The sequence below is a fragment of the Zea mays genome, chromosome 5 (assembly GCF_902167145.1).
Source record: "Zea mays cultivar B73 chromosome 5, Zm-B73-REFERENCE-NAM-5.0, whole genome shotgun sequence".
Classification (NCBI taxonomy): Eukaryota; Viridiplantae; Streptophyta; class Magnoliopsida; order Poales; family Poaceae; genus Zea; species Zea mays.
In genome coordinates, this window is record NC_050100.1 from 205,895,807 (window position 1) to 205,921,863 (window position 26,057).

General features: G+C 42.4%; 2 protein-coding genes across 2 annotated transcripts; one reads left to right on the top strand and one right to left on the bottom strand.

The window, feature by feature from the left end:
• Nucleotides 1-4,197: 4,197 nt before the first annotated feature.
• LOC100282184 (GPI transamidase subunit PIG-U family protein) lies at nucleotides 4,198-10,336 on the bottom strand. The gene is made up of 14 exons (NM_001155096.1): nucleotides 10,112-10,336; nucleotides 9,966-10,013; nucleotides 9,612-9,672; nucleotides 9,437-9,469; nucleotides 9,073-9,197; nucleotides 6,972-7,106; nucleotides 6,649-6,725; nucleotides 6,300-6,547; nucleotides 5,896-5,952; nucleotides 5,637-5,805; nucleotides 5,429-5,486; nucleotides 5,267-5,352; nucleotides 5,110-5,166; nucleotides 4,198-4,646 (listed from the first exon to the last, which is right to left on the bottom strand). The coding sequence occupies exons 1-14, from the start codon at nucleotides 10,239-10,241 to the stop codon at nucleotides 4,572-4,574; spliced, it is 1,359 nt and encodes a 452-aa protein (NP_001148568.1). The 5' UTR covers nucleotides 10,242-10,336; the 3' UTR covers nucleotides 4,198-4,571.
• A 481-nt stretch (nucleotides 10,337-10,817) lies between these two features.
• Nucleotides 10,818-11,538, top strand: LOC103628810 (phospho-2-dehydro-3-deoxyheptonate aldolase 2, chloroplastic). Its single transcript, XM_008648937.2, has 2 exons — nucleotides 10,818-11,414; nucleotides 11,506-11,538. The coding sequence occupies exons 1-2, from the start codon at nucleotides 10,881-10,883 to the stop codon at nucleotides 11,536-11,538; spliced, it is 567 nt and encodes a 188-aa protein (XP_008647159.1). The 5' UTR covers nucleotides 10,818-10,880.
• The last annotated feature ends 14,519 nt before the right edge of the window (nucleotides 11,539-26,057 follow it).

The following is a 26,057-nucleotide window of genomic DNA, read 5'->3' on the forward strand; positions in this document are numbered from 1 at the left end:
ACCGATACTCTTCGATAGAGTACAGATTACCTTAGCTCCAGTCTGGTCTCGAATACAGCCTAGTTTTTCATCATCTACACCCCCAAATAGAAGGGCTCCTGGCTTGTAGCCGCAAGATTTGGCATAGTCTTTCAGTTCTTCTATTTCGTCCTTCGTCAGTTTCTGCCCAATTAGATTCTGGAAAGAATAGGCTTCGTCGTCCGGAGTTTCTTCGACTATTTCTTTCCCTTTCCCTGGCACTGTGGCCAGGATTTCTTCAGTAACGGTGGCAGCTTCTTCAATGTTTTCCGTCAAAATTTTGTCAATATTTTCAAGAGTAGTTTCTAAATTTACATCTTCGGGTGTGGCAGCTTCGGTAGCCGCGACTTCCGAAGCTCTACCTTCAGCAGCTGCCGTTTTCTGAATTGACAACCTAGGTGGAGTTTTGTCGATAACCTCAGTTACCGCAATAATTCTTTGCCGTTTGGGTTTGTTTATCTTCGGTTGATCCGGCTCGTCCACCTTTTCAAAAAGCTTCGTCAGTTGGAGCCCTAGTGGACTTAGCTTCGTAGGCATGGGTTCAGTCATTACCTTTAAAATTTCCTCCACGTCGCTGGTAGAAGGCGGTGTGGGGGTCTCCTCTTCTTCGGGTGATTTGCGCTTCGGAGCAGATATTTTTCTTTTCTTGAGAACTTTCTTCTCCTTTGCTGGTATTTCTTCATCCCTGATCAGAGCTTCGGCTACTCTTTTTCTTTTGAGGCCCTCGGCGCCCTTGTTCAATTGTTCGTAGTCTGGGTATTCGAAGCCTAGGGCGTCAAGCACTCGGTTCAGCCTTCGTTTCGGTCGGGCACCGAAGGCTGCTGTCATTAGTTGATCCTCTTTTTTGGAGTAATTCCCCAGGATTTCGTTGCACATCACCTCAACAGTGTCTAACCATTCTTTGCAGGGTTTTTTGAAGAACTTCTTGAACTTGAAGTAATAGGGAAGCCGGACAAGCTCCCCCTTCTTCTTCTCTCCCTCCAGCTTCGGCATCTCCCACTCTTTTAGAGTAGGGAAAATTCTGAATGCCAAGAACTCTTGAACTAGATCCCTGGTGCCAATATGTTCTGAGATAATTTCAAATTCACCCAGAGCAGCCCAGGTGGGACCTTTTAGGTCGCCAATGCGGCATTGTGGCCTTGTCTCTCCGAAGATTAACTCCAGAGGGCTTTGTACCAATTTTTCTTTGTCTTCATCGACTTTTACATAAAACCACTCAGATTTCCAACCTGCTGGCCATTTGCTTCGGTAGCTGATGACAGGACACTTTGTTGTCTTCCGGTAGGCAAAATTATAGCAACCGAAATTATCATGTAGCCCATCTTTTCTGGCTTTTGTTTGGTAATGTAATTCGTGAGCTCGGCAGAAGCTGTCAGCAAATGGTTCCACAGCTTGGCTTCGGAGGGCCCAGATATAAACATTGAGCCTAACGATGGCGTTAGGAGTCAATTGATGAAAGTAGATACCAAACCTCCTTAGTATCTCCGCAACAATATCGTGGAGAGGGAATCTAAGCCCAGCTTTTAAAAAACTCTTGAAAATAACAATCTCATCCTTCCTTGGCTTCGGGGTGGTTTCTTCTTCCCCGAAGCGGAGTAGCTTCTTCTGGTCCTCATTGAAATAACCTGCTTTCACCATCTTCGAAAGGTCAGCTTTTGAAACAGTTGATTTCCCAAAATCCAGGTGACTGGGCTTGCTGGGCATAGCAAGGTGATAGTCATCTTCGGAGTCAGTCCCTTCAATGTTTTCTTTTCCTTCGGCAGTTGTTGGGCCTGCTTCAGCAGCAGGCATTTCTTCTGTAGTCAGCAGACCGGAACGCTGCATTGCTTCGGAGATGGGCACAGTGTCTGAACCTTCGGCTTCGTCTCCCTCACGTACAACTTTGGCAGTAGATCGTATTCTCGCCATTTGATTCTAAGTTTGGGAAGTCAAAAACTTTTTCCTTTTTTCTTTTCTCCGAAGCTCTTCTTTCTGACGAAGCGGGCGTTGAGAAGCACCTTCGTTCGATTCTGAGACTTAAGCTTCGGCTATGGTGAAAAATTTTGGCAGCGAAACAGTGCAAATAGCAATGAATGCTGTGGTAACTTCACACCCACCTGTTTGTTTATATAGTGCTGCAGGTAGGAAGGCGAAGCGGTGGAACTGTTACACCAGGCGCGCAGTAACTCATACCCGCTGTGCAGTGGACCGCAAAGACCAAACAGTAACTCTACAAAGTGGGCTTGGCACGTGCTCGGAAGTCGGATCGTTTCTCCGCAACGAGCTCAGGGAAGGTGTTTTTTGGACCTTCGGCTTCCCGAAGCTGAAGAGGTTTTTTTTTCACGGGCCAAGCTCGTTACGAAGAACGATCTAGCACCGCGAAAGGGGCTACTGTTGGGGTCGTGCTTCGGTACGCCGAAGGTCTCACACGAAGAAGCAGCTTCGGCCAAAGTCGTTTCTAAGAGATGGCCGAAGGTCCCTTTTCATGGAGCTTCGGCGTTTTAAACCGACATAGAGGCAGAATGACCTTTTTATACATGTATGTCCGAGTCAATGTTGTAAACTTCCGCAAGGGGCATAATTGTAATTTGTCACAGGCTGCGACCTGTGTCTATAAATAGATGAACAGTACCTCTGTACTGTTCACGCGAACCTGCTTTTTGCCTTCGCATCACATTCGTACTTTTTGCCTTCCGCAAGACCGAAGGTACATTTGTACTTCAAAGTCATTTATATTCATTAATACAAGTAGAGATAATTCTATGATAATATTTACATGTTTATTTCATGATTTATGTGAATGCTTTATTCTTCGTTGTTATGCTTACGAAGGTATGTTCTTTGTAACCTTCGTCCGAGATGCTATATATCCCGAAGGGATATATCGTTATGAAGGACGAAGGACCTTAATACTTAACATTTTCCGTGTTGCCTTGTTCTTAATTCGAAGCATTTGAGAACAAGTCCCCAACAGGAACTTTCTTATCCTCCTCGACCCCTAGTAGAAGAACTCTTTGCGGGGAATCGGGGTAATTGCTATCTCGAATCTAGAGAGCGACCAAACACATGTCGGGCCGTATGAGGCTGGCTCTCTTTGACGCGGGCAACCAAACATATCTATGTGCAGCTGCTGCTGCTGCCAGCGCAGCGCCCAGCGGTGCTGCAAGTAGCACAGCCGATCAGACAACGACGACGACTCTGCGTCGCCGATCTCCGGATCCATGCTCCGATGCGGTCCGGCCCGTCTGGCTGAAGACGAAAGACGTGACGCGGTGACAGCATCGGCGGCTGCCATTAGCAGCCGATCCAGTTTGGCCGCCTACTTCGCCCTCGGCACCGCGCGCTCGCGCACGGAAATCGTGAAGCCACGCGAGAGCTGACATGCGCGCGCCCGGCTTTTCGCAACCAACCAACGGGGTACTGCATGGTGCTTGGCCGTCGACTGTCGATGCCATGCGATCCCGGTTCCGTATATCTGATGGAACGGGTGGGTGTGGGTCAGTGGGTGGTTACCACTTACCAGTGTCAGTTAGGTAGACTATAAGACTGTCTCCAGCAACGTCCTCTATATACATCCTCTATATCCGTCCTTTACAGTCTTCTCTAAAAGATTCCATCTCCTATATCTACTTTCTCTCCAACAACGTCCTCTAAATCACGTCCTCTATATGTAAATACCTATATTAAACACATTTTTAATTTTTTAATTTTTGTACATATGTATTTGTCATACTCTCAAATGTATTGTACATATTTTAGTTTTATTAAACCGGTTGTTTAAAGTATTCAAATAGATAGAGAACCGTTTAGAGAAACTCTACATATATAGGATCCAGCAGCGTTCTCTAAATTTAGAGGACCGTTTAGAGGACGTTGCTGGAGGGAGTCGTCCTCTAAATTTAGGGTACAGGACCCTTTAGAGGGTCTTGTTGGAGCCAGCCTAAGGCAGTGCCCGCAGCAGGGACTGGACAGATCTTGTTGGTCTGTCTGACCATTAATCGAGTTCAGTACATACTGCTACCAGGCAGCAACACTGCCACGGGCACCCAGTGGAACACAAAGATTACACCGCAACTGCGAGTGTTAAATCCCAGCGGTACAAGAGCTCTAAACTGCAGACGTGTGCGCCGTACGCTTGAACTGCGACGTGTGGATAACAAATGACCCTGGCCCGAAGAAACGAAAATTAGATATCAGTTTGGTTAAACGTTCAAATGTTGGTTTCCTTGTTGATCCATCAGACTGACGGAATTAAATGTACGTGAGGGCAGTTCAACCAAGCTGGATCACTGAACATCACAGCCAGGATCCACAACAATTCTCGGTAGCGAACACAACTACGTACTAGTCACCAAGGACGAGCCCTACCGTGTTCCTTGTCTTTGTTGAAAGAGTTGCGGTCCTAGTATTGTACAAGTGTGGGGTCTACAGTACAACATGCTACATCGAATATGACCTACATCTACGAACTCCAAGATGAGGAGCTGTTTGTGTTCAAGAATCAAGAGCACCATGTAGGGAATTGCAAGCATCGGAGCTGTCCACCACTTGAGCTTCTGATTATGAGGACCAAATTAGCTTGTAACAAGTAGCCTTAACTTTCTGTCGTGCTTTATCATTGAACTTACACTCTCTACCAGCAACACAGTCTGCGAATTGGAAGACATGACTCCGTTAAATTAGAGAAACCACCATTTTAGAATCGACTGGAACTCGATGACAAGGATCAAGTGATTTCTTTATTAAGAAGTTTCAATATAAAGAATGGAGGCATGTCCCATTATATACATCGAATAACTTTTATATGGATGTCCGTAACAAAAAAAAACATATATAAATGCCTGTTTGATCCCTACGCATAAATTCCCATACTGGATCTTAAAGTTCATTTTCAAGATTGAGTTCTCAACCCCAGCTTTGGGCCAGCAACATAAACATGATGTGGCCAAATACCCACAACAGTTTGCTCCAAAACAAAATCCTAAATTCGTGCTAATAGTTCTATAACTTTTTTTAAGATTTGTTTGCAAGAAAAGCTGCCAGTAGTGGAATGGTAGGTATTGTCACAAAAAAAGGGAGGGGGGGGGACGTATGATAAGAGTATTTGGTTACCTGAAGGCAAGTATAAGCCAAACCAGTGGCGAAGTAGAAATTTGCATTACCAGTGCCCTGAAAAGAAATCCAGTCAGGTTAGCAACGATATACAAGAAACAATCTTTGCATCACAGGTCCCTGACAATGGTGTCAATTCACAGAGCAAGAGAGAGACCCTCCAGATCCACAGATTATGCATGACAGGGCTAAGTAGGGAGACTCCAATATATCCAAAAAACAAGAAGAATGTGAACTGCATTTCTGCAAGATGTAAACATAAAGCATTGTTAATTTCCTAGGAACCGTTAAAACATGATGAAGTAAAACTTTTACCTACCTGCTAATTCGTTGACAAATAAGCCCAGAAGACCAAGATACAGGGCTGAATCTCCAGCCTTCAGGGAAAATCACAATAAGACACATACCAACAGATTGAAAAAAAATAGAGCACGCAAACAAAACAGATAGAGATAGCTATGGCAATATTTTGCACATGCAAGAATAATTTATTAGAAATATCATACAAAATGATTAAAAAAACTTACCGATGGATAAGATTTCAATATTGCCACAATTGCCGTGTAAACAAATGCAAGAAAGCACGGACGATGTTTCAATCGGATGGCCAATGGTAAGACCATAAAAATGATGTTCATATTGAATACCATAAGAAAGAAATTTCTAAAGAAGTCGAAAACTTCAGCAAAGAAGTACCTGCAGTCATTCTCAAAATGCATAAGACACGTTGGAAATATGCTTGAGTGACAATGACAAATATTCAATTAGAAAATTCTCAACACTTACCACAAAACACCAATATTTGGTGATAGGTCTTTCACTGTAAGTATAAAACCATACGTCCTGCAAACAACAGCACATCAGGTATAATCAGGTGACAGACAAAACAAGTTGATTGGAAATGAAAAGAGCTGTTTATGAGATGATGCTCAGAGAGTGAAGAAAGTTGTTATTGGGATAATATCAGAGAATGAACTCATAGGATAGGGAAAACCGCCTTTACAAGGGCGACGTGATTTGCAAATATCTGAACAAAACTCCTAAGCAAAGTTATACCTCACTCCTTTAAGAAAAACTGTATTATATGTGAAGAAGACTTTGGGCAAACTAGAGCACATTTTGACACAAATTTGGTGACTTCCAGGAAACATATCCCACTGAAGGCTGGAAGGGAGCTTATAGCATCTTACTTTTCAAACATCTCGTGGAGGCCACCAACTTTCTTCAAAATCACGCTGCTCAATAACAACACATGGCACGACCAGATGAACAGCCAAAATATAAAGTGAAGTACTGGTTTCCATGAAAACTGCTGAACAACTCTCTGTCTGCTTGTTTTATCATTGTCTGACACATCACTTTTTCTGGCAATTGACCCTTTTATAACAAATACTTTTGGAGGAGGAGCATCTAGACCATAACCCAGCAACAGAATGACCTGAAACAGTTATATTTTTAGTATAACCATGCAGGTTAGTAGCAGATATGGTCAAACAATTGAATGAAATGGAAAATGCAAACAGAAGTTGTGGTACCGACCGGTACTATGAGAATTGCAGGATAAAGAGAGAGGTGTGTGGCCATAACATATCCAAAAGCAGCAAGAGGAGCCAGACCTAAAAAGTTACAAAGATTCATGAACCAGCATAAAACTTGGGAGTTCTAGGTTACCCAAGGCTCAATATTCCGATCTCAATGACAATGTTACTAAATGATGCTTTGCCAAATACCAGGATTCATTTTGAAATAGAAACTGAAGCAAGAATGAGATAAAAGTGTGATTTTCCAGTTTTTATATTGGAGATTTTAACTTGATACTAGAAAAAATAAGGAATGAAAACGCAAGATTGAGACTGTCTTACGTGAACAGGATCCGTAGATCATTATTACAACCATTAGATTCTCGATTGGTGATGTACATGATCCCACACAAGTGACTATTGCCCAAGGGTTCCACAAATATATGAGAGAAGCAACATCTCCAGCGCTTACATTAACTGCATCGATAATATCGTTATGAATAATGAGTACCAATCTAACAAATAGTAAGCAAAACCTGAAAGCATTAGAGTGTTAAGTACTAAGAACATTTCCACAATAGGTTGTCCATACATACAGACAGCAAAATGATCGCTACCATGAAAGCAGAGGCTACACAATTTCATCTTACTACAACAACAAAGTCTTTTAGTCCCAAGTAAGTTGGGGTAGGCTAGACTTGAAACAAAAAAAAGCCATAAATCAAGGTTCAAGCATGTGGATAGTTGTTTTTCATCCGGTTCTATTCAAAGTTTCAAACCTAATTCTTTAGATTATTCCGTTCTTTTGAGTCTCATTTTATTGTCTGTTTCTATCATTCCATATCAACTTCGGTCTTCCCCTGCCTCTCTTCACATTACTATTGCACCTTAGGATCCCACTATGCACTCGTGCCTCTAGAGGTCCCCATTGAACATGTTCAAACTTCTTCAATTGCTACACCTAGCCTATCATGTATATTATCGTTCTAGGCTCGATTCATTCTTGTATGGCCATAAACCCAGCATACACATTTCCGCAACACTTATCTACTGAATATGGCGTCTTTTTTAGGCCAACATTTTGCACCATACAATATAGCATATCTAACCACAGTCATTAAACTTGCCTTTTAGCTTCTGTGGTACCCACTTGTCACATAGCACATCAGATGCTTGACGCCACTACCTCCACCCTGCTTTAATTTTGCGGCTAACATCTTCAACAATATCTCCATCTCTCTGTAGCATTGATCCTAAATACCGAAAGGCATCCTTCCTGAGCACTACTTGACCTTCCAAACTAACATCTCCTTCCTCATGTGTAGTATTTGAACTTCGAAGTCACATATTATGTATTCGGTTTTAATTCTATTGTTCTAAAACCTTCAAACTCTATTCTCCTGCCACACATCTAGTTTCCTATTTACTCATGTCTGGTTTTCATCAACTAGCACTACATCCTCTACAAAAGCATACACCAAGGAATATTCCTTTGTATGTCCCTTGTGACCTCATCCATCACCATGACAAAAAGGTAAGGGCTCAAAGCTGACCCTTCATATAGTCCTATTCTAATCGGCCAATCGGGAAGTCATTCGTGTCCCCATTACTTCTTCGAACACTAGTAACAACATTGTTGTACATGTCCTTAATGAGACTAACATGTTTTGTTGGAATTTTATGTTTGTCCAAAGTTCAACGCGTAACATTCCTTGGTATTTTGACATAAGCCTATTCCAAGTTGATGAAAACCATGTCTAAGTCTTTCTACACCACGACTTCACCTATTTTAAAAAACGGCTTCCATTGTTGACCTTCTAGGAATGAAATCAAATTGGTTCATAGAGATCCTCGGTATTCCTCTCAAACGATGCTCGATAACTCTCTCCTATAGCTTCATTGTGTGGCTCATCAACTTAATTCTCTTATAATTGGTACAACTTTGAATATGTCCCTTTAGTTTGAATATGAGAAATTCGTAACTACTTTATTACTTGATCATTACAAGAAAGAAAAAATGGGTTGTGTCTTCTAGATAATACTATGAAAATAAAGAATAGCAACATGCCAACCACTTTGTGAATAAATTGTTTTTATTTTTAAATTTTGCAGTTTATAAGACTTTTAAGTTGGGAAAATATTGTGTGCAAAACACCATCTTGGCAGAAATGCCCCCCAATGCTTAGAAGTTCTCCAACAATGCATATCCATATATTTACTTTGTCACAAAAGTTGGAATGCAAACTCATCAAATCTCTACAAAACAAGTTTGCATCCCAACTTCTGTGACAAAGTACACCTACAGATGCAATACGGATGTGCATGTTTTTAGAGGGTTGTTGCCCCCACCCCCTGCACCTAATAGTTTTCCATCTAAGGTAGTATCTGATAGAGCACATTCAGATACGAATGAAAATACATAACATCAATTGCTATGATCCACCTGTATCCTTTACTGCCTTTGTGAGGTCAAGTGACTTCAAACTTCTGTTCCGTGCCATTTCGAGTTCATGCCCAGTCGCTCGGATGAGCATGGCTGCTAGAAAATCTACAGCCACAAAAATCAAACTGTGTCTTGCATTGATAAGCGTAAGAGGAATTACATTACCACCAATAAAATTCAAGCTATGGAAGATGTCTGAGGATTTTATTTTATTTTTTCACATGATGAGACAAATAAAAGAAGGCTATAGGAAAAATACTTTTTCAACAAATGTCAACTATACATCGACATTTTGTAAATCTTGTAAAAGGCTAAAAAGCACAGATTAATTGCAACGGAAAGGTAGATACCAACATATGTCTACCTGCAGTAAATATGAGCATGATGTCCGTCAGGCCTGTAATACCATCGAAACAATGAACGTTAACATTTCGATTTCCAAACGGAAATTTGTCAAAAATAGCAAATGCTGGGAAGGAATAGCAGGATCAACGAAGGCAGAAATATAACCAGAGAAACATAAAAAAAGGATGAATCACCTGCTACTAGTTAATGGACCAAGAACAGACAGGAGCAATGGGGAACCGTGATACATAGAACCTGAAAGAGAAATAGATCAACACGATAAATCATCCTTCCAGCTCATACGACAAGACAGAGCACTGCAAAGAACCAATTAAAATGTGTTCCATTAACCATGTTATGGCCCTAGGTTATAGACATAGTAAACCCATGCTACTTCGTGTTTGATGTGGAATAACACCTTGTGCTACTTGATCCACAGCATAGCAAATCATTACAGCAACTACTGCTAGCTCATTGGTCGCAAGTTCAGATGCAAATGTCGAGGTGAGAACGCGAGAAGGGTGGCAGACCGGGGTCGTGTAACTTACCGGAGTACGGTGACACGGACGCTTGCTTCAGCCAGTAGCCTTCCGCCACTGTAAGGCAGAGAATGGAGAAACCAAAGCTCAAATTGCGACGAAGCCACACGACGGTCAGGATCACGAGGAGGAACGGGGCGTGGGGAGGCGCTTACGGCGGCGAAGGGAGGTGAGGGGGGTGGAGACCTCAGGGCGAGAGGCAAGGTGGAGATCCCCGCCGAAGAGAACCAGGACGAGGCGGAACCCAACGGCTGCTCCGGCCATCGGCCAGTACCGAATCGCCATCTCCGCCGCCGCCGAAGCTGCCGATCTGAGCAAGCGGCTGCTGCTAGTCTCGTCTCGGCTGTGGCCGGAGTCTGTTTTTTCAATTTGGACCGATCAAGATTATCTTGGCTGGACTGGACCCAGGCATCGTCATCGGCCCATCCTATGATCACTGAGCTTTTCCACCAGACTTGGCTTGCCGTTTTCTTTTTTTATTTCTGATGCCCTACCTTCAACTAGTGCTCACACGGGCTGACGGGCACAATAGAGAGATGTCTATTTCTTACCTGGGTCTTTATTTTGGAAGGATCGGCATCTCTATATCACCTTATATCTTATTCTTTATTTAAAATTCCACTCTACAAACAGTATAGCTTACAATCTCTATCTCTACATAAGAAGCTAATGTAGACGTTCACAAAAGCTTTTGGTGCACGGTTCTGCCGAGTATCTCCGCCATCAACGCCCGCCATCGGATCAGACCAGGACGCGATATCAGTACCGCCCGTTGCCGAGGCCGCCATCAACGTCATCCTCCCGCAATCCCCGCCCTCGCCACCACCATTTCCTAAGAGGAAACGCCCTGCACAGTCTAGACTCCTCCCCATCTGCCGCTACCTTTCTACCTACCCATCTAGCACCCCTCGCTCGCAAATCGCAATGGCGCTGGCCACCAACTCCGCCGCAGCAGCCGCGGCCGTGTCCGGTGGCGCGGCATCGCAGTCGCGTCGCGCGGTCGCGTTCCTCCCGCTGAAGAGGCGTACCATCTCCGCCATCCACGCAGCCGACCCGTCCAAGAACAACGGGCCCGTGGTCCCCGCGGCCGCAGGCGCCAAGTCGTCCTCCTCGGCGGTGGCCACGCCGGAGAAGAAGCCGGCGGCGCTCGGGAATTGGGCGGTCGACAGCTGGAGGTCGAAGAAGGCGTTGCAGCTCCCCGAGTACTCGAACGCGGAGGAGCTGGACGCGGTGCTGAAGACCATCGAGACGTTCCCGCCGGTGGTGTTCGCCGGAGAGGCGCGCCACCTCGAGGAGCGCATGGCCGAGGCCGCCATGGGCCGCGCCTTTGTCCTCCAGGGCAGCGACTGCGCCGAGAGTTTCAAGGAGTTCCACGCCAACAACATCTGTGACACCTTCCGCATCCTGCTCCAGATGGGCGTCGTGCTCATGTTCGGTGGCCAGGTGCCGGTCGTCAAGGTACCCACCGACACATCAAATCCACCACCTAATTCCGGTCACCAGGTGTGCCGATTCGCTAGATCTGACCCGACTTTGCTGTGTGTGGTAGGTGGGGAGGATGGCTGGCCAGTTCGCCAAGTGAAAGGGAAATAGGCTTTAAACCTTTTCCTAAATGATTTTGGTGATTGAATGTCCAACACAAACAAATTGGACTAATAGTTTGCTCTAGATTATATGTTCTACAGGTGCCAAAGATTCAACATAAAACCAATAAAAAGAACAAGACAAGAGTCAAAATAAAGGAGCAAAGGGGCAACCGAAGGCACCCCTGGTCTGGCGCACCGGACTGTCCGGTGTGCCACCGGACAGTGAACAGTACCTGTCCGGTGCACCAGGAAACGCAGACTCAAACTCGCCATCTTCGGGAAAGTCCAGGGCCGGCGCGCTATAATTCACCGGACTGTCCGGTGTACACCGGACAGTGTCCGGTGCTCCAACGGAACGCGGCCTCAGGAACTCGGCAGCCTCGGGATTTCACGAAGACTGCTCCGCTAAAATTCACCGGACTGTCCGGTGTGCACCGGACTGTCCGGTGTGCTAGCGGAGCAACGGTCATCTTCGCGCCAACGGTCGACTCTGACGGTATACAGTGCAGAACAGTACACGCGGCAGAAGTCAGAGCAGAGGATCAGAGAGGCACCGGACTGTCCGGTGTGCACCGGACTGTCCGGTGCCACATGAGGACAAAGCCTCCAACGGTCGACCAGCTCCAACCCCAACGGATAGGATGACGTGGCTGGGGCACCGGACATGTCCGGTGTGCACCGGACTGTCCGGTGCGCCCATCGCCAGCAGACTTCATCAACGGCTAGTTTTTGGATGGTGGCTATAAATACCACCCCAACCGGCCACTTCAGAGTGTGGGAGTCCAAGCACAATTCCAAGTCATCTAGTTGACATACTCAAGCCCTCCCAACCACATATATTCATTGATACATCCTATACACAAGATCTAGCCCACTACAACCAACACAAGTGCCACAAAAGAGAGAGCGAGCAATTGAGAGCTACTCAATTGAGTTTAGCCCTAGTGCCTTGTGAGATTCATTGAGAGATAGTGTGTGCTTCATCTTTGTGTTCATTTGCGCGTGGAGTTTTGACTCCCATTCAAACTTCCTCCAAAGTGTTGGAGGCTTGTAAAAGCTAGCAAGAGACACCAAAGATTGTGGTGGTCCTTGTGGGATCGAGAGTGATCCTTGAGAAGAAGAAGAGCTCACCGATCCTTGTGTGATCGGGGGAGAGAGGGAAAGGGTTGAAAAAGACCCGTCCTTAAGTGGACTCCTCAACGGGGACTAGGCCTTCGAGGGCCGAACCTCGGTAAAACAAATCACCCGTGTCCATTGTGTTTATTGCTTGTGATTTGTTTGCTTTCCCTTGCTCTAAGTTTTCTTGCACCATTATTTGCTAATTTCATTTGGTATTGCTTCAAGTTAAATTTCCATTTAGTGAAGCAACACGTTGCAAGAAAGAACTTGTTCTAGTGCTCTTCTCATCTAAGGGTTCTTGCTTTGTTATTCTATAACTTATTAGTTGTATTGATTTATCTCTCCCGCATTATTTAGTAATACTCCTTTCAAGCAAGAACTTAGTTTCTATTCTCCGATATTTGTATATCTTGTTCTAACCACTAATCAAGGGATCTAGTTGGGGGATAAAGTTTTAATTTTCAGGTTCCGCCTATTCACCCCCCCTCTAGGCGACTTTCAATTGGTATCAAAGCTAGGCACTTCATCTTGAGTCTAACAACTCGAAGTGATGGCTCGTAGAAGATCCCAAAAGAACAAGAAGACCCAGGAGAACCCAACTCGGAAGGAGGTAACTCTTGAGATATTATTTGATGATTGTTCTAATTATGATTCATGGTCTACTAGTGTGATAAACGCCTTTAGAACCATACATCCTCAATTAGAACAAATTATTGACAAGAGTATTTTCCCCTCTAGCTTTAATGGAAAAATTAATTCGGAGGAGGATCAAAGATGTTATCGCTTAAACTATCTAGCTTTTGACATCTTAACTAATTCTCTTAGCAAAGAAGATTATCATGCCTTCATATCAAACTATAACGAATCCATTCCCGATGCGCATGATATTTGGACTAGAATTAAAATCAAGTTTGATGAGTCCAAACATAATAGTTCATTTGATGCCTCTACTTCCTTTAGTTTTTGTGATACTAACCCTTGCAAGGAAGAAGGAGAAAATGAACGATGGAGACCAAACGATGAATCCACCTCTCCAAAAGGTTTGTCTTCCCATTTCGATTCCCACATGTGTTGTGTGGCTAATGAAAATGATAGCGGAAGCACAAATGAGGATGAGGAGGAAGAAAGAAGTTTTGTGCATCTCTACGCTCGCCTAAGCCAAGAAGATAAGGCGGTCATGCTCAAACTTCTAGAAAGAGCGAGAGAGCAAAGCGAAGCTCGTCAAAGGCTAGAAGATATTCTCTCCATAAAGATGCAACACTTTGACGAGTTGACTAAAGAACATGAGGAGCTAAAGTGCTCTCATGTTGATTTGGTCCAAAGGTATGAAACTATTTCAATTGAGCAAAATAACGCTTCACATTGTATCGCTCAATTAGTAAATAGGAATACCTTGCTTAAGGACCAGGTGGAAAAGCTAAAAATTGAAAATCTAGCTTTTCAAGAAAAATATGATATGCTCCTATGCTCTCATGAAAATCTTAGAGATGATCATATCATATTAAACATTGCTCATGAGGTTGTGATAGAAAATTTAAAATCCCAACAACCTCACTCGCGCACATGTATTCAAATTAATACTATATTACCATGTGCTAATGCTTGTTGTTCGTCGACAAGCAAATCTTCTTTTGAGCTAGAATCTGCAGGAACAAATGATGATTCATATCAAAAGCTCAAAGAAGAAAATGAGAGGCTAAAGAAGAGCTTGACACAACTTAACGGGAAATGCATTGCCCAACCTTCTCAAGATAACCGTGATCACATGGTGAAGAAGCTTGAGACGGAAACAACCGTGGCAAGCACTACATCCCTTGAAGAAAATGTCAAGGATTTAAGGATTGCCAAGAGGAATAAACAAAAGAAGAAATTCAACACCTCATCCAAGAGCCTCAACCACGCCTCCACAAAAGGTAACATCCAAGGTAATGATCAAGCCACACTTCACATTAAGAGGTGTAGTGAATGCTTTGAAGAGGGGCACTTGATTAGGTCATGTCCCTACATTAAAAATGGCTTGATTATTAACAAGGATGATAGGCTTTGTTTTAAATGCTCCAAGAAGGGACACATGCTTAGATCTTGTCCCCATTTAAAACAAAAAGGCATAAGGTTAGAAAAGAAGGTTTCGACTAACCATGTAGCAGGCAACAAACAAGGAAAGAAGAAAGTTTCAAAACTTGGAAAACGCCTATGCTACACATGCCGGGAGAAGGGACATCAATGCAAAGATTGTCCCATTGGTAAAAATCCCACTCCTAACTTGTCATTAGATTCATATATAACTAGGCAACCCAAGATTGCAACTTGTGCTAGAAAGGTAACAAGTTTACCAAGCGCTAGCACAAAGGACACTTGGGTTCCTAGATCTTTGTTTACTAACCTTAACGGACCCATCAAGCGATGGGTACCAAAATGTGCTTGACAAGCTTTGTAGGAGAAGGAGATGGTATGAACCTTTGGGGTGCTTGAGGAAGTTAATTCAATTCTTATCAACTCAAGCTATCAATCTTCAAATGATCTACATATTCAAGATTGACCCAAGGTTACCTCAATTTACTGTATTCAAAACTCATATCATCTCGGGAAGATATCAATGTTGTAGGAAATAAAGAATCATCATGTGCGGAATATCAAAGCCTACAACATGGAGGAAAGTCAAAGGATGGTAACACTTATGCTTTAAGTGAAAGTATCTTAAATTATCTTTTCTTATGTGTCTTGTGTAGTCACATAGGAAAAAGAAGCACTGAAGATGTTTTTAAAATTATGTCACCATTCTTTGAAGAAATTCCTCTCATATGGTAGATTGCATATTCTTCATTCCTATACTATGGCAATATACATGCTTTAAAATTGTTGCAAGTTTCCATGGCATGTTTTACTTTAATTATCCTATTATTGCCATGATCTAGATATAGAAGAAGATTCCATATTCTTAAAAGAATAAGGTGTCATGCAGAGAATTCAAATCCTAAAGACACTTATAAAAGGGAATCTTTCTTTATGTCTAGAATAGTGAGTCTAATGCTTTTATCTAAGTAACTCATGTAGTCTCACTAGTAGGGAATATGTTTCTAGTTGGAGATGCGTAATTTATCATGACAAGGAAAATCAATCCAATAATGTATGTTGTGTGTTTTATTGCTTAAATTGGATATGATTCTTCTACATTTATCGCTCTCCATGTTATGAATTAGATTTATTCCCTTAAGTCTCAAGAATTTAACCATGCTTGTTTTATGAGTTAAAACTAGGCATACTTCATGGAATAATCTAGTTCATATTATAAAGTTTCCATGCCAATAGTAATTCACTTTTCATTCTTTGTCAAAATGATTACTAAATGGAAACTAGTGCTTGTGTTACTAACGTATCTCTTGAGCTTACTTATAAATATGCATAGAAGGGAAAGTACACAAGCCTCATGGGTTGATCTTCACCCAAAAGAAGAAAGGTAAAAGCAAAGGTATGGGAACTCATCTCTTTAATATAGTTCCCTTCAATGGTTATTCACTCTAAATTATCATTCTTGAAGAATAGATTCTTTGGAGGACTAAATTTGTCTTGATGTGCATTCAATCACATTCTCATAAATGCACTTATCCACTAGAATCTAATTCATGCCTTTGCTATATTTGTTTTCATATTGATATGCTTCCAAGTCTTGATGTTAAAATTCAATATGAAGAAGTAAAATTTCCTAAGATTGTTCAAAATGTTTAAAAGGTGCATATTCCTCCTTTTATGGTGTGCACTAATATTAAGGATTTTTCTTCATATCTATGTGACTTGTGGATGATGAATTATGCATGTTAGTTATCTAAAGAAATCATCCCTCGCCATATACTCCCTTGCGTCATTAACATCTCTCTTGAGTATTTTCAATGAGTTTGGAAGGAAAAAGAGACGACTACAAAGGGAGGACACTCAAATGAAAAAAAAGGAAGAACATCAAGGACAACAACACCTACTTGGACAATAAGGTCTTCGCAATAATCAATGGTGTGGTTGTAAGCATTCTAAATTCTTTTTCATTATGAGATTACAAGGCTTAAGTTGTCTGTTGCTAAATTTGTGAGCCTTGATCAAAATGTATAATGCTTCTCCCTTTATGTTCTTTAAAGTAAATGCATCGAAATCATTTCTTTAAAATTACTTGATGCATATCTTTAGGGGGAGTCCATTATTATATTTTGATTATGTTGAGACTATTGCTTTGTCTTAAAAAAAAAAAAAAAATTTTTCATATAGTCTCTTGCATGAGAATAATGTTTCTCATATAGTATGCTACTTCACATCAATCCAACTTGTTAAAATAATGTCGCTTTTATCAAGGATTGTTGCTTTCATTTCTAAAGTAGCATGCTTATTGGATTCTCCTATTTTTTAAGCTTGATTGAAAGTTTAATGTCCTTGTTGCTCTCTTGATCGCATATTGGTTGATCATTAAACAACTTCGAGTATCACTTATGCTTCTTAGTGCCTCATGTAATTTCAATTTGATCTCAATTGGTAATTTTAATTGACATCCATCTTGATAAGCACTAAGGAAAAAGGAGAATTCATGTTTCATTTATGCAACTTGTGATCCATTTGATATATGCTAACAATAACTTGAAAAAGATCACTAGTTGTAGAACTCTCTCTTGTGCAAAGTATTTCCATATATTGTCTTTGAGTATAGGTCTTAAGCAACTAAGACTAGGGACAAAGCACAATGAAGAGAGCGTCTCTATGAGAAGGTACAAAAGGGTAAAACCACTTCCTTTCATTTAAACTTGTACCTAAATCTTCCTCTCATATACACTCTTTGCATATATTGTATAAAAGGAAGAGAAAGCATGTCCTTTGCATATTATCCCTGCTTCATACCTAGTTTAACCTCTTAAAATTTCACTCATGCTTTAATGCATCTTTGTTAAAACTAGATGAAGTGATTTGATTGTCAAAGAGCTTAAAGCTTAACCTTGTAACGAGGATAAGCTGCCTTTGTTCCAAAGGTAGATGGTCCTTAAGTCTCTTTGAAATCCTTCAAGGAAAATGCTTAAAATATTTGTAACATGCTTTCTGTAGTGCATAAACTGTCATGAGCATCACACTTATCCTATGACACAATGCACTTCACATTCTATATGATTTAGATATGTTCTCATTAACCTAATTATGTGCAACTGGCATTTTAGGCCAAACTATGTGTTCTCTCCATGCACATATTTAGGGGGAGCAATCTATGTTGTATAGAACTATGATCATACTTAATTGACATATCTCTTGATCATGTCTCTTTCATTTTGGTGCAAATGCATATATCCTATTATTCCCGTACCATGACTACGACTAATATGTTTCCAAGTATATTACTATGCTAAGTCGTAGATTGAAAGGGAAATGGAGTCTTCGGCGAAAACAAAGGCTTCCACTCCGTATATCATACTTCGCCATCACTCCAAGCAACTCTCTATTCCTTGAGGGAGAAATAAGCATCAAAGAAAAGGGCTTCGTCTTTGGAGAGAGTAAGACCCCAAAGCTAAAAGATCGGACTTCGCCTTTGGTATAATCTTAACTCATTCATTTATGACCAAAGGGGAAGATAGCACTTCAAGGGCTATAATGATTCCGTTTTTGGCGATTCATGCCAACAAGGGGGAGAAATGAGCCCAAGGCAAACGGACCGCACCATCACCACCAAATTCAAAAACTTAGTGCTTTCCAAAAGTATTTATCATTTGGTATCCTATTGTGTTCAAAAGGGGGAGAAAGTAGTATTTCAAAAATTGATATATCAAAACCCTCTTGAACACTAAGAGGTGGATCTCTTTTAGGGGGAATTTTGTTTAGTCAAAGGAAAAGCATTTGAAACAGGGGGAGAAAATTTCGAATCTTGAAAATGCTTTACAAACTCTTATTCATTTACCTTTGACTATTTGCATAAGATCTTTGAAATGGATTTACAAAAAGATTTTGCAAAAACAAAACATGTGGTGCAAGCGTGGTCCAAAATACTAAAGAAAGCATCCATGCATATTTTATGAAATGAATATTGGTATAATTCCAAGTAATCTTTGCACCTATTTTATGCAAACTAGTTCAATTATTCTCTTATATATTTGCTTTGGTTTGTGTTGGCATCAATCACCAAAAAGGGGGAGATTGAAAGGGAAATAGGCTTTAAACCTTTTCCTAAATGATTTTGGTGATTGAATGTCCAACACAAACAAATTGGACTAATAGTTTGCTCTAGATTATATGTTCTACAGGTGCCAAAGATTCAACATAAAACCAATAAAAAGAACAAGACAAGAGTCAAAATAAAGGAGCAAAGGGGCAACCGAAGGCACCCCTGGTCTGGCGCACCGGACTGTCCGGTGTGCCACCGGACAGTGAACAGTACCTGTCCGGTGCACCAGGAAACGCAGACTCAAACTCGCCATCTTCGGGAAAGTCCAGGGCCGGCGCGCTATAATTCACCGGACTGTCCGGTGTACACCGGACAGTGTCCGGTGCTCCAACGGAACGCGGCCTCAGGAACTCGGCAGCCTCGGGATTTCACGAAGACTGCTCCGCTAAAATTCACCGGACTGTCCGGTGTGCACCGGACTGTCCGGTGTGCTAGCGGAGCAACGGTCATCTTCGCGCCAACGGTCGACTCTGACGGTATACAGTGCAGAACAGTACACGCGGCAGAAGTCAGAGCAGAGGATCAGAGAGGCACCGGACTGTCCGGTGTGCACCGGACTGTCCGGTGCCACATGAGGACAAAGCCTCCAACGGTCGACCAGCTCCAACCCCAACGGATAGGATGACGTGGCTGGGGCACCGGACATGTCCGGTGTGCACCGGACTGTCCGGTGCGCCCATCGCCAGCAGACTTCATCAACGGCTAGTTTTTGGATGGTGGCTATAAATACCACCCCAACCGGCCACTTCAGAGTGTGGGAGTCCAAGCACAATTCCAAGTCATCTAGTTGACATACTCAAGCCCTCCCAACCACATATATTCATTGATACATCCTATACACAAGATCTAGCCCACTACAACCAACACAAGTGCCACAAAAGAGAGAGCGAGCAATTGAGAGCTACTCAATTGAGTTTAGCCCTAGTGCCTTGTGAGATTCATTGAGAGATAGTGTGTGCTTCATCTTTGTGTTCATTTGCGCGTGGAGTTTTGACTCCCATTCAAACTTCCTCCAAAGTGTTGGAGGCTTGTAAAAGCTAGCAAGAGACACCAAAGATTGTGGTGGTCCTTGTGGGATCGAGAGTGATCCTTGAGAAGAAGAAGAGCTCACCGATCCTTGTGTGATCGGGGGAGAGAGGGAAAGGGTTGAAAAAGACCCGTCCTTAAGTGGACTCCTCAACGGGGACTAGGCCTTCGAGGGCCGAACCTCGGTAAAACAAATCACCCGTGTCCATTGTGTTTATTGCTTGTGATTTGTTTGCTTTCCCTTGCTCTAAGTTTTCTTGCACCATTATTTGCTAATTTCATTTGGTATTGCTTCAAGTTAAATTTCCATTTAGTGAAGCAACACGTTGCAAGAAAGAACTTGTTCTAGTGCTCTTCTCATCTAAGGGTTCTTGCTTTGTTATTCTATAACTTATTAGTTGTATTGATTTATCTCTCCCGCATTATTTAGTAATACTCCTTTCAAGCAAGAACTTAGTTTCTATTCTCCGATATTTGTATATCTTGTTCTAACCACTAATCAAGGGATCTAGTTGGGGGATAAAGTTTTAATTTTCAGGTTCCGCCTATTCACCCCCCCTCTAGGCGACTTTCACCAAGCCAAGGTCCAAGCCGTTCGAGGAGAAGGACGGTCGCCGCGGACGTATCAAAAAAGCTTCCTCCTCCCGGCGTCGCCTCCGCGCGTGGAGGCGACGATCCATTCCGCCCCCCGTAGAATTTTGCTCCTCCCGATCCAGACGTCAGATCTCGCGTGGCGGCACGCGGATCTAGTGGTTTCTCTAGAGGCGGCGGCGGCGGCCGGAACAGGGGCAGATGGCGCTCTCGGGGATGCGGGGGCTCTCTGTCTTCATCAACGACCCTCCTCTGACGCTCGCCCCATTGTGGGACCTCCGCTGGCGAGCCCCTCACCGTCGAGGGACGTCCGCTGGCGAGCCGACCAGGTCCATCGTTCCCTATGCTCTTCTCCTTCACCATGGGTTAGGCAAGTTTCCTACAGTCATCGTGGCGACACATCGACAATGGGGAGGCTGGACCAGGACCCAACTACGAGACCAACCTGGTGATCGTCTCCCTTGGAGGCTATGTGGAAGAGCTCGAATGGCACAATTAGGAACATTCTGAATGGTAAGATGCTGCTACAGCCTATAAGTTTAACATTTCTTGGGTCATCTGGACTGACATTTCATTCTTGTGCTCACTTCCTGTAGGCACTGTGTTCAGAGAAACAAACATCTGCAAAAATGTCCCATAGCTTGTTGTAGATATGGAAGGATGACCACAATCATAGGTACTCATTTATGTATATTTAAAAAAATTCTTCTCTAATTTTTTCTATGTAGTAAAATTTAGTGCATCCTAAAATATACTCCATAATTTGTGATTTATGAAACAATGGCTAAAAAGTCACAACCTTCGAATTATTTGTTTAAACAAACCAAAAATTCTAGAACCAGTATATTTAATTTAATTTGTTTTTCTTGTTTAAATAGGGAACCATTCTCTTCTCTGACTATATGAAACACAATATGTTCAGTTTAATTTGAGTTACGACCTTTGAAGTGGGATGATTTTTTATCCGTAGGACATGACTCATAATCCACCATGGCAAGAACTGGTGGCTAAAGATCTCCATGGAAATGAATGGTATTTCTGTCACATATTTCGAGGTTAGTTTCTGATCTCAATGTACCGGTTAAACCTACTTTTAGTTCCATAGTATTATAGTGTTGTTTTTATATTCTGATATGGTGTTAATTTTGAATGAACTTAGTTCCCCTGATTCAGAAACAAATTTTGTTATTTTTGTCACATATTTCGAGGTTGGGATTCGGAGACGTTCTATATACGTAGCCAGATCAGCTTTTGTTACAAGAAAAATACAATACAATATCACTACTGCGCTTCAAATGCCTGAAAAAAGTATTAGGGTTTCAAGTGATTTGCTCGTGCTCCATGCACTATGTTACCGAGCGAGCAAGGCCACACGCCCCACACGGTCTACCACGCATGGGATACATATTATTGTTGCAAAGGTCGTGATTTGTTAATTATTTTTTCGAGAGTGTTTCACTTATGACCTACCCATATTTTATGTTATCTTAAGAAATATGTATCTGGCGCACGGACCTTATGGGAAGCTGGAGGTCCGAGCTTATGGGAAGCTAGAAGCTTAAAGTTTATAAACGAGTTATGGAATCATTGTAAAATGGCACAACAGATTACTGGATTAGAAGTGCAGGTTTGTATCGTATTCATTCCTTCGTTAATTCCTTCCTTACGTTCTCGCTGCAGATTGATCCAGCACAATGCCGAGGAGACTGGAGACTAAACTTGGAGGTGCTACTGAAGGATGTGACTTTGATTCAAAGGGTAAAAGTGATAATGAGATGTGTGTGTGTTGTATTTTCATTCCTCGAGACAATAATGTTATTTGTAGGTAGAAGATATTGTACATCTGGTATGTGTTTTCTGCCTGATCGTCGTTTATGCTTGCCTCTTGAAGTAACAGGTAGCACATGGAGAGCTTGAATTGAATTCAAGCTTGGATATGATTGGAAAATATTTGTATTAGATCACCTAGAAGGGTGATTGATGCTTGTTATTGGCCAAGCAGGTAGGTATCACATTTGTATTTCTTTTGCTGTTGTAGGTTTTTTAGTTGTAACTGTCTTTTGTGTTGCTTGTTTGAATCTGGGCTGGAAGAAAAAGGTGCAAAATTGAATATGAATTGGTCTTGGAAAATTCAAACACATTGATTATAAATATTATGAGATCCTTATGTTTCTTGTTGTTTAGAACAACTGCATCCTATATGATTACTCATATGGGCTTTAGTTTGAAGTGGATTATGTAATTCTTCTATTTTAGTCCACTGTTGCACATCTTGGCATGACTGCATTGTGGGCTACAATATGTCTCTCTTCATGCTTTGGTGATGAACATTTGACGCTTAGTTTCATAATAGAAGTATTGTATTAAACATATAAGGTAGTGAGTGAACCAGCTCTTTAGTTGTCTACTGCCATGAGTATTAAACGCATTGTTTCATCCCCTTAACAAGATGATAACTCGCAGTTTGCACATGGAAACTCTACCTCCTGGTATACATTATAACCCTACCTCCGTATACATTGCACCTGATACTGTAGGGAAGCCAAAGGCCCGCAGCGAAAGCCTCCACGTCTCATGTATGCGCGCCGCCAGCCCCTGCCGATTGGAGACCCTGCTGATTGGAGCCGCCGCCGCCGATCCGTGGCCGCCGCCGCCGATCTGTGGTCGTCAACTCGTCCGTCGCCACGAGGTCGGTGGTCGTGTTCTGTTGTCACTCATCAGCCCGTCCACCATTGCGAGGTTTGTGGCCGTGATCTGCCGTCTGCCCTGCCCTTCTTTCTTCTCAAAGACTCAAATTCCTCCCGTTCTTCTCTGTTCTTCTCAGATCTCATGGCCCACGGCAAGTTCTGTACTTCTGTGGCCGCCTGACTCTGACTGCTAATTGTTCCATTCTCTGTTCTTATTAAATCTATAGTAACCACCTTATTTTTCTTCTTGTTTATTTCTTTTCAGGGAAACCATTAAAGGGGTTTAACTTTCAATTTGGTAGTATATAAATATTAATGGGTTGCCGGTATGATTTTGTTATCCCTTTTTACCTCCAGCTTGGGGCATGAAGCTATATAGAAGAAATTACCTTTTGCTTTCTACTTACATGACATATATTAAATATAAAAATTTGTACAACAATTTCATGCTAGGACAAGTGCAGCTCCTCCAAACTTGGATGAACAAAAACGTAATCAGGTATCTTGTCTTCTCTTGTTTATCTGATATTCTGATGTATGTTATTCTTATTTGTTTGTTCAGTGCTTGTTTATTTGACTGCTAGAACTAGCAAAAATATTGAATGTTCCCTGAACTAGGTAATATAGTGATGCATGGTATGCTCCACAAATAGTCTACTAATCAAACACACTAAGCAAAGAAAAGCCATGGTAAACTTTTGCTACCTTCAGTTCAGTAGTAATGTTGTTGTGTGTCTATACTGTACCGTTAGACACTTAGATAATACCTAAAGCTTATGTGATCATCTGTCGTCTTACAATTAGGAACTAAAATATTTCAACATTTTGAGTGCTGCAAACAAAGAGTTAATTCTCATTGAACTCAAGAACAGCCTGGGAACATATGAGTCCTTTTAAGATGTTGTTATCTGCTCATACCATGCAGTACTTTTCCTCAACAAGTGGTGTTGTTTTAAATACTAGAATAGAACTACATCCATGAAAACTATTACTGCTCATATCCACGACAAAGCGCCAGTGAACGTGTGTGCGACGAGGAGGGACCGCCTGCTGTTCTGAGTCCAACCAACTAGACCTACAAGTGAAAGGTATGCTATATATAATATGGTGCTATTTTGTTGTGATCCAGATTGTTAGTGTAGGCCACACACAAAACGGGGACCGATAAAATAAAACCACAATTACTTCTGATTCCGAATTGGAAGCATTACATAGCTTCGAAGGTATACACTTCTGAAAGTCGCCTAGAGGGGGGGTGAATAGGGCGAAACTGAAATTTACAAATATAAACACAACTACAAGCCGGGTTTGCGTTAGTAATAAAGAAACGAGTCCGCGAGAGAGGGCGCAAAACAAATCCCAAGCGAATAAGCAAGTGAGACACGGAGATTTGTTTTACCGAGGTTCGGTTCTTGCAAACCTACTCCCCGTTGAGGAGGCCACAAAGGCCGGGTCTCTTTCAACCCTTCCCTCTCTCAAACGGTCCCTCGGACCGAGTGAGCTTTCTTTTCTCAATCACTTGGAACACAAAGTTCCTACAAGGATCACCACAAGATTGGTGTCTCTTGCCTCAATTACAAGTGAGTTTGATCGCAATGAAAGAATCAAGAAAGCACGATTGCAAAAGCCAAGCGACAAGAGCGACAAATAACACACGGATCACTTTCTCTCTCAAGCCACTAATCACTAATGATTTCTTTTCTCAATTGTGAAACTTGGAGAGATGGAGGCTTTGAATGTGTCTTGGAATGGGTTGCTAGCTCTTGTATTGAATGTTGAAGGTTGGAATGCTTGGATGTAGTGAATGGAGGTGGTTGGGGTGGTATTTATAGCCCCCAACCACTTCCTAGCCGTTGCACCATTCTGCTGAGCGCGGACGGTCCGCGAGCCAGGTCCGGACGGTCCGCCCCTGTTGATCAACGGCTGAAAACGCAACGGTCAGCAGTAACGGCTATATTGCATTTAATGCGTCGTCAGATGTCAGACAGAGCCAGTCGCGGACGGTCCGGTCGTGCACCCCGGACGGTCCGCGAGGCCCCCTATAATTCATTTCTCCGAACCCGTTACCTTCGGGTTTTTCGGTTTCTTACCGACCGGACGGTCCGCGCCTGAGGCCGGACGGTCCGCGCGAGGGCTCAGACGGTCCGCCCTTTTTCTCCGGACAGTCTGTAGTAGAAACTTGTGTTTTTGCATTGGTTCTGTCCGAGGGGTATCCCGGTGTCGCGGACGGTCCGCCGCAAGGGCCCGGACGGTCCGCGCTTGGCCTGTTTTTCCAAAAAGCTTCTCCTGTCCGGAATAATCTACGGTATTCCGGACAGTCGATTTCGTATAGTTATAGATGAACCTTTGGCACCTGTAGAACATATAATCTAGAGCAAACTAGTTAGTCCAGCAATTTGTGTTGGGCAATTCAACCACCAAAATAAATTAGGAAATAGGTGTAAGCCTAATTCCCTTTTAATCTCCCCCTTTTTGGTGATTGATGCCAACACAAACCAAAGCAAATATATAAGTGCATAATTGAACTAGTTTGCATAATGTCAGTGCAAAGGTTGCTTGGAATTTATGCATGAATCGTTTCTTTCTTATATAACATTTTGGACCACGCTTGCACCACATGTTTTGTTTTTGCAAACTATTTTGTAAATCCTTTTCAAAGTTCTTTTGCAAATAGTCAAAGGTAAGTGAATAAGATTTTGAGAAGCATTTTTCAAGATTTGAAATTCTCTCCCCCTGTTTCAAATGCTTTTCCTTTGACTAAACAAAACTCCCCCTAAATGAGATCCTCCTCTTAGTGTTCAAGAGGGTTTTGATATATCATTTTTGAAATACTACTTATCCCCCTTTTGAACACAATAGGATACCAAATGATAAAATTCTTTGAAAACATGAAGTTTTTTGAAATAGGTGG

Coding starts and splice junctions, on each gene's coding strand:
- LOC103628810 (XM_008648937.2), top strand. CDS start 10,881: ATGGCGCTGGCCACCAACTCCGCCGCAGCAGCCGCGGCCGTGTCCGGT. Junction 11,415..11,505: donor GCCAGGTGCCGGTCGTCAAG/GTACCCACCGAC, acceptor TGTGTGTGGTAG/GTGGGGAGGATGGCTGGCCA.
- LOC100282184 (NM_001155096.1), bottom strand. CDS start 10,241: ATGGCGATTCGGTACTGGCCGATGGCCGGAGCAGCCGTTGGGTTCCGC. Junction 7,107..9,072: donor AAAGGCAGTAAAGGATACAG/GTGGATCATAGC, acceptor TTATCGATGCAG/TTAATGTAAGCGCTGGAGAT. Junction 5,953..6,299: donor CTCCACGAGATGTTTGAAAA/GTAAGATGCTAT, acceptor TGTTGTTTGCAG/GACGTATGGTTTTATACTTA.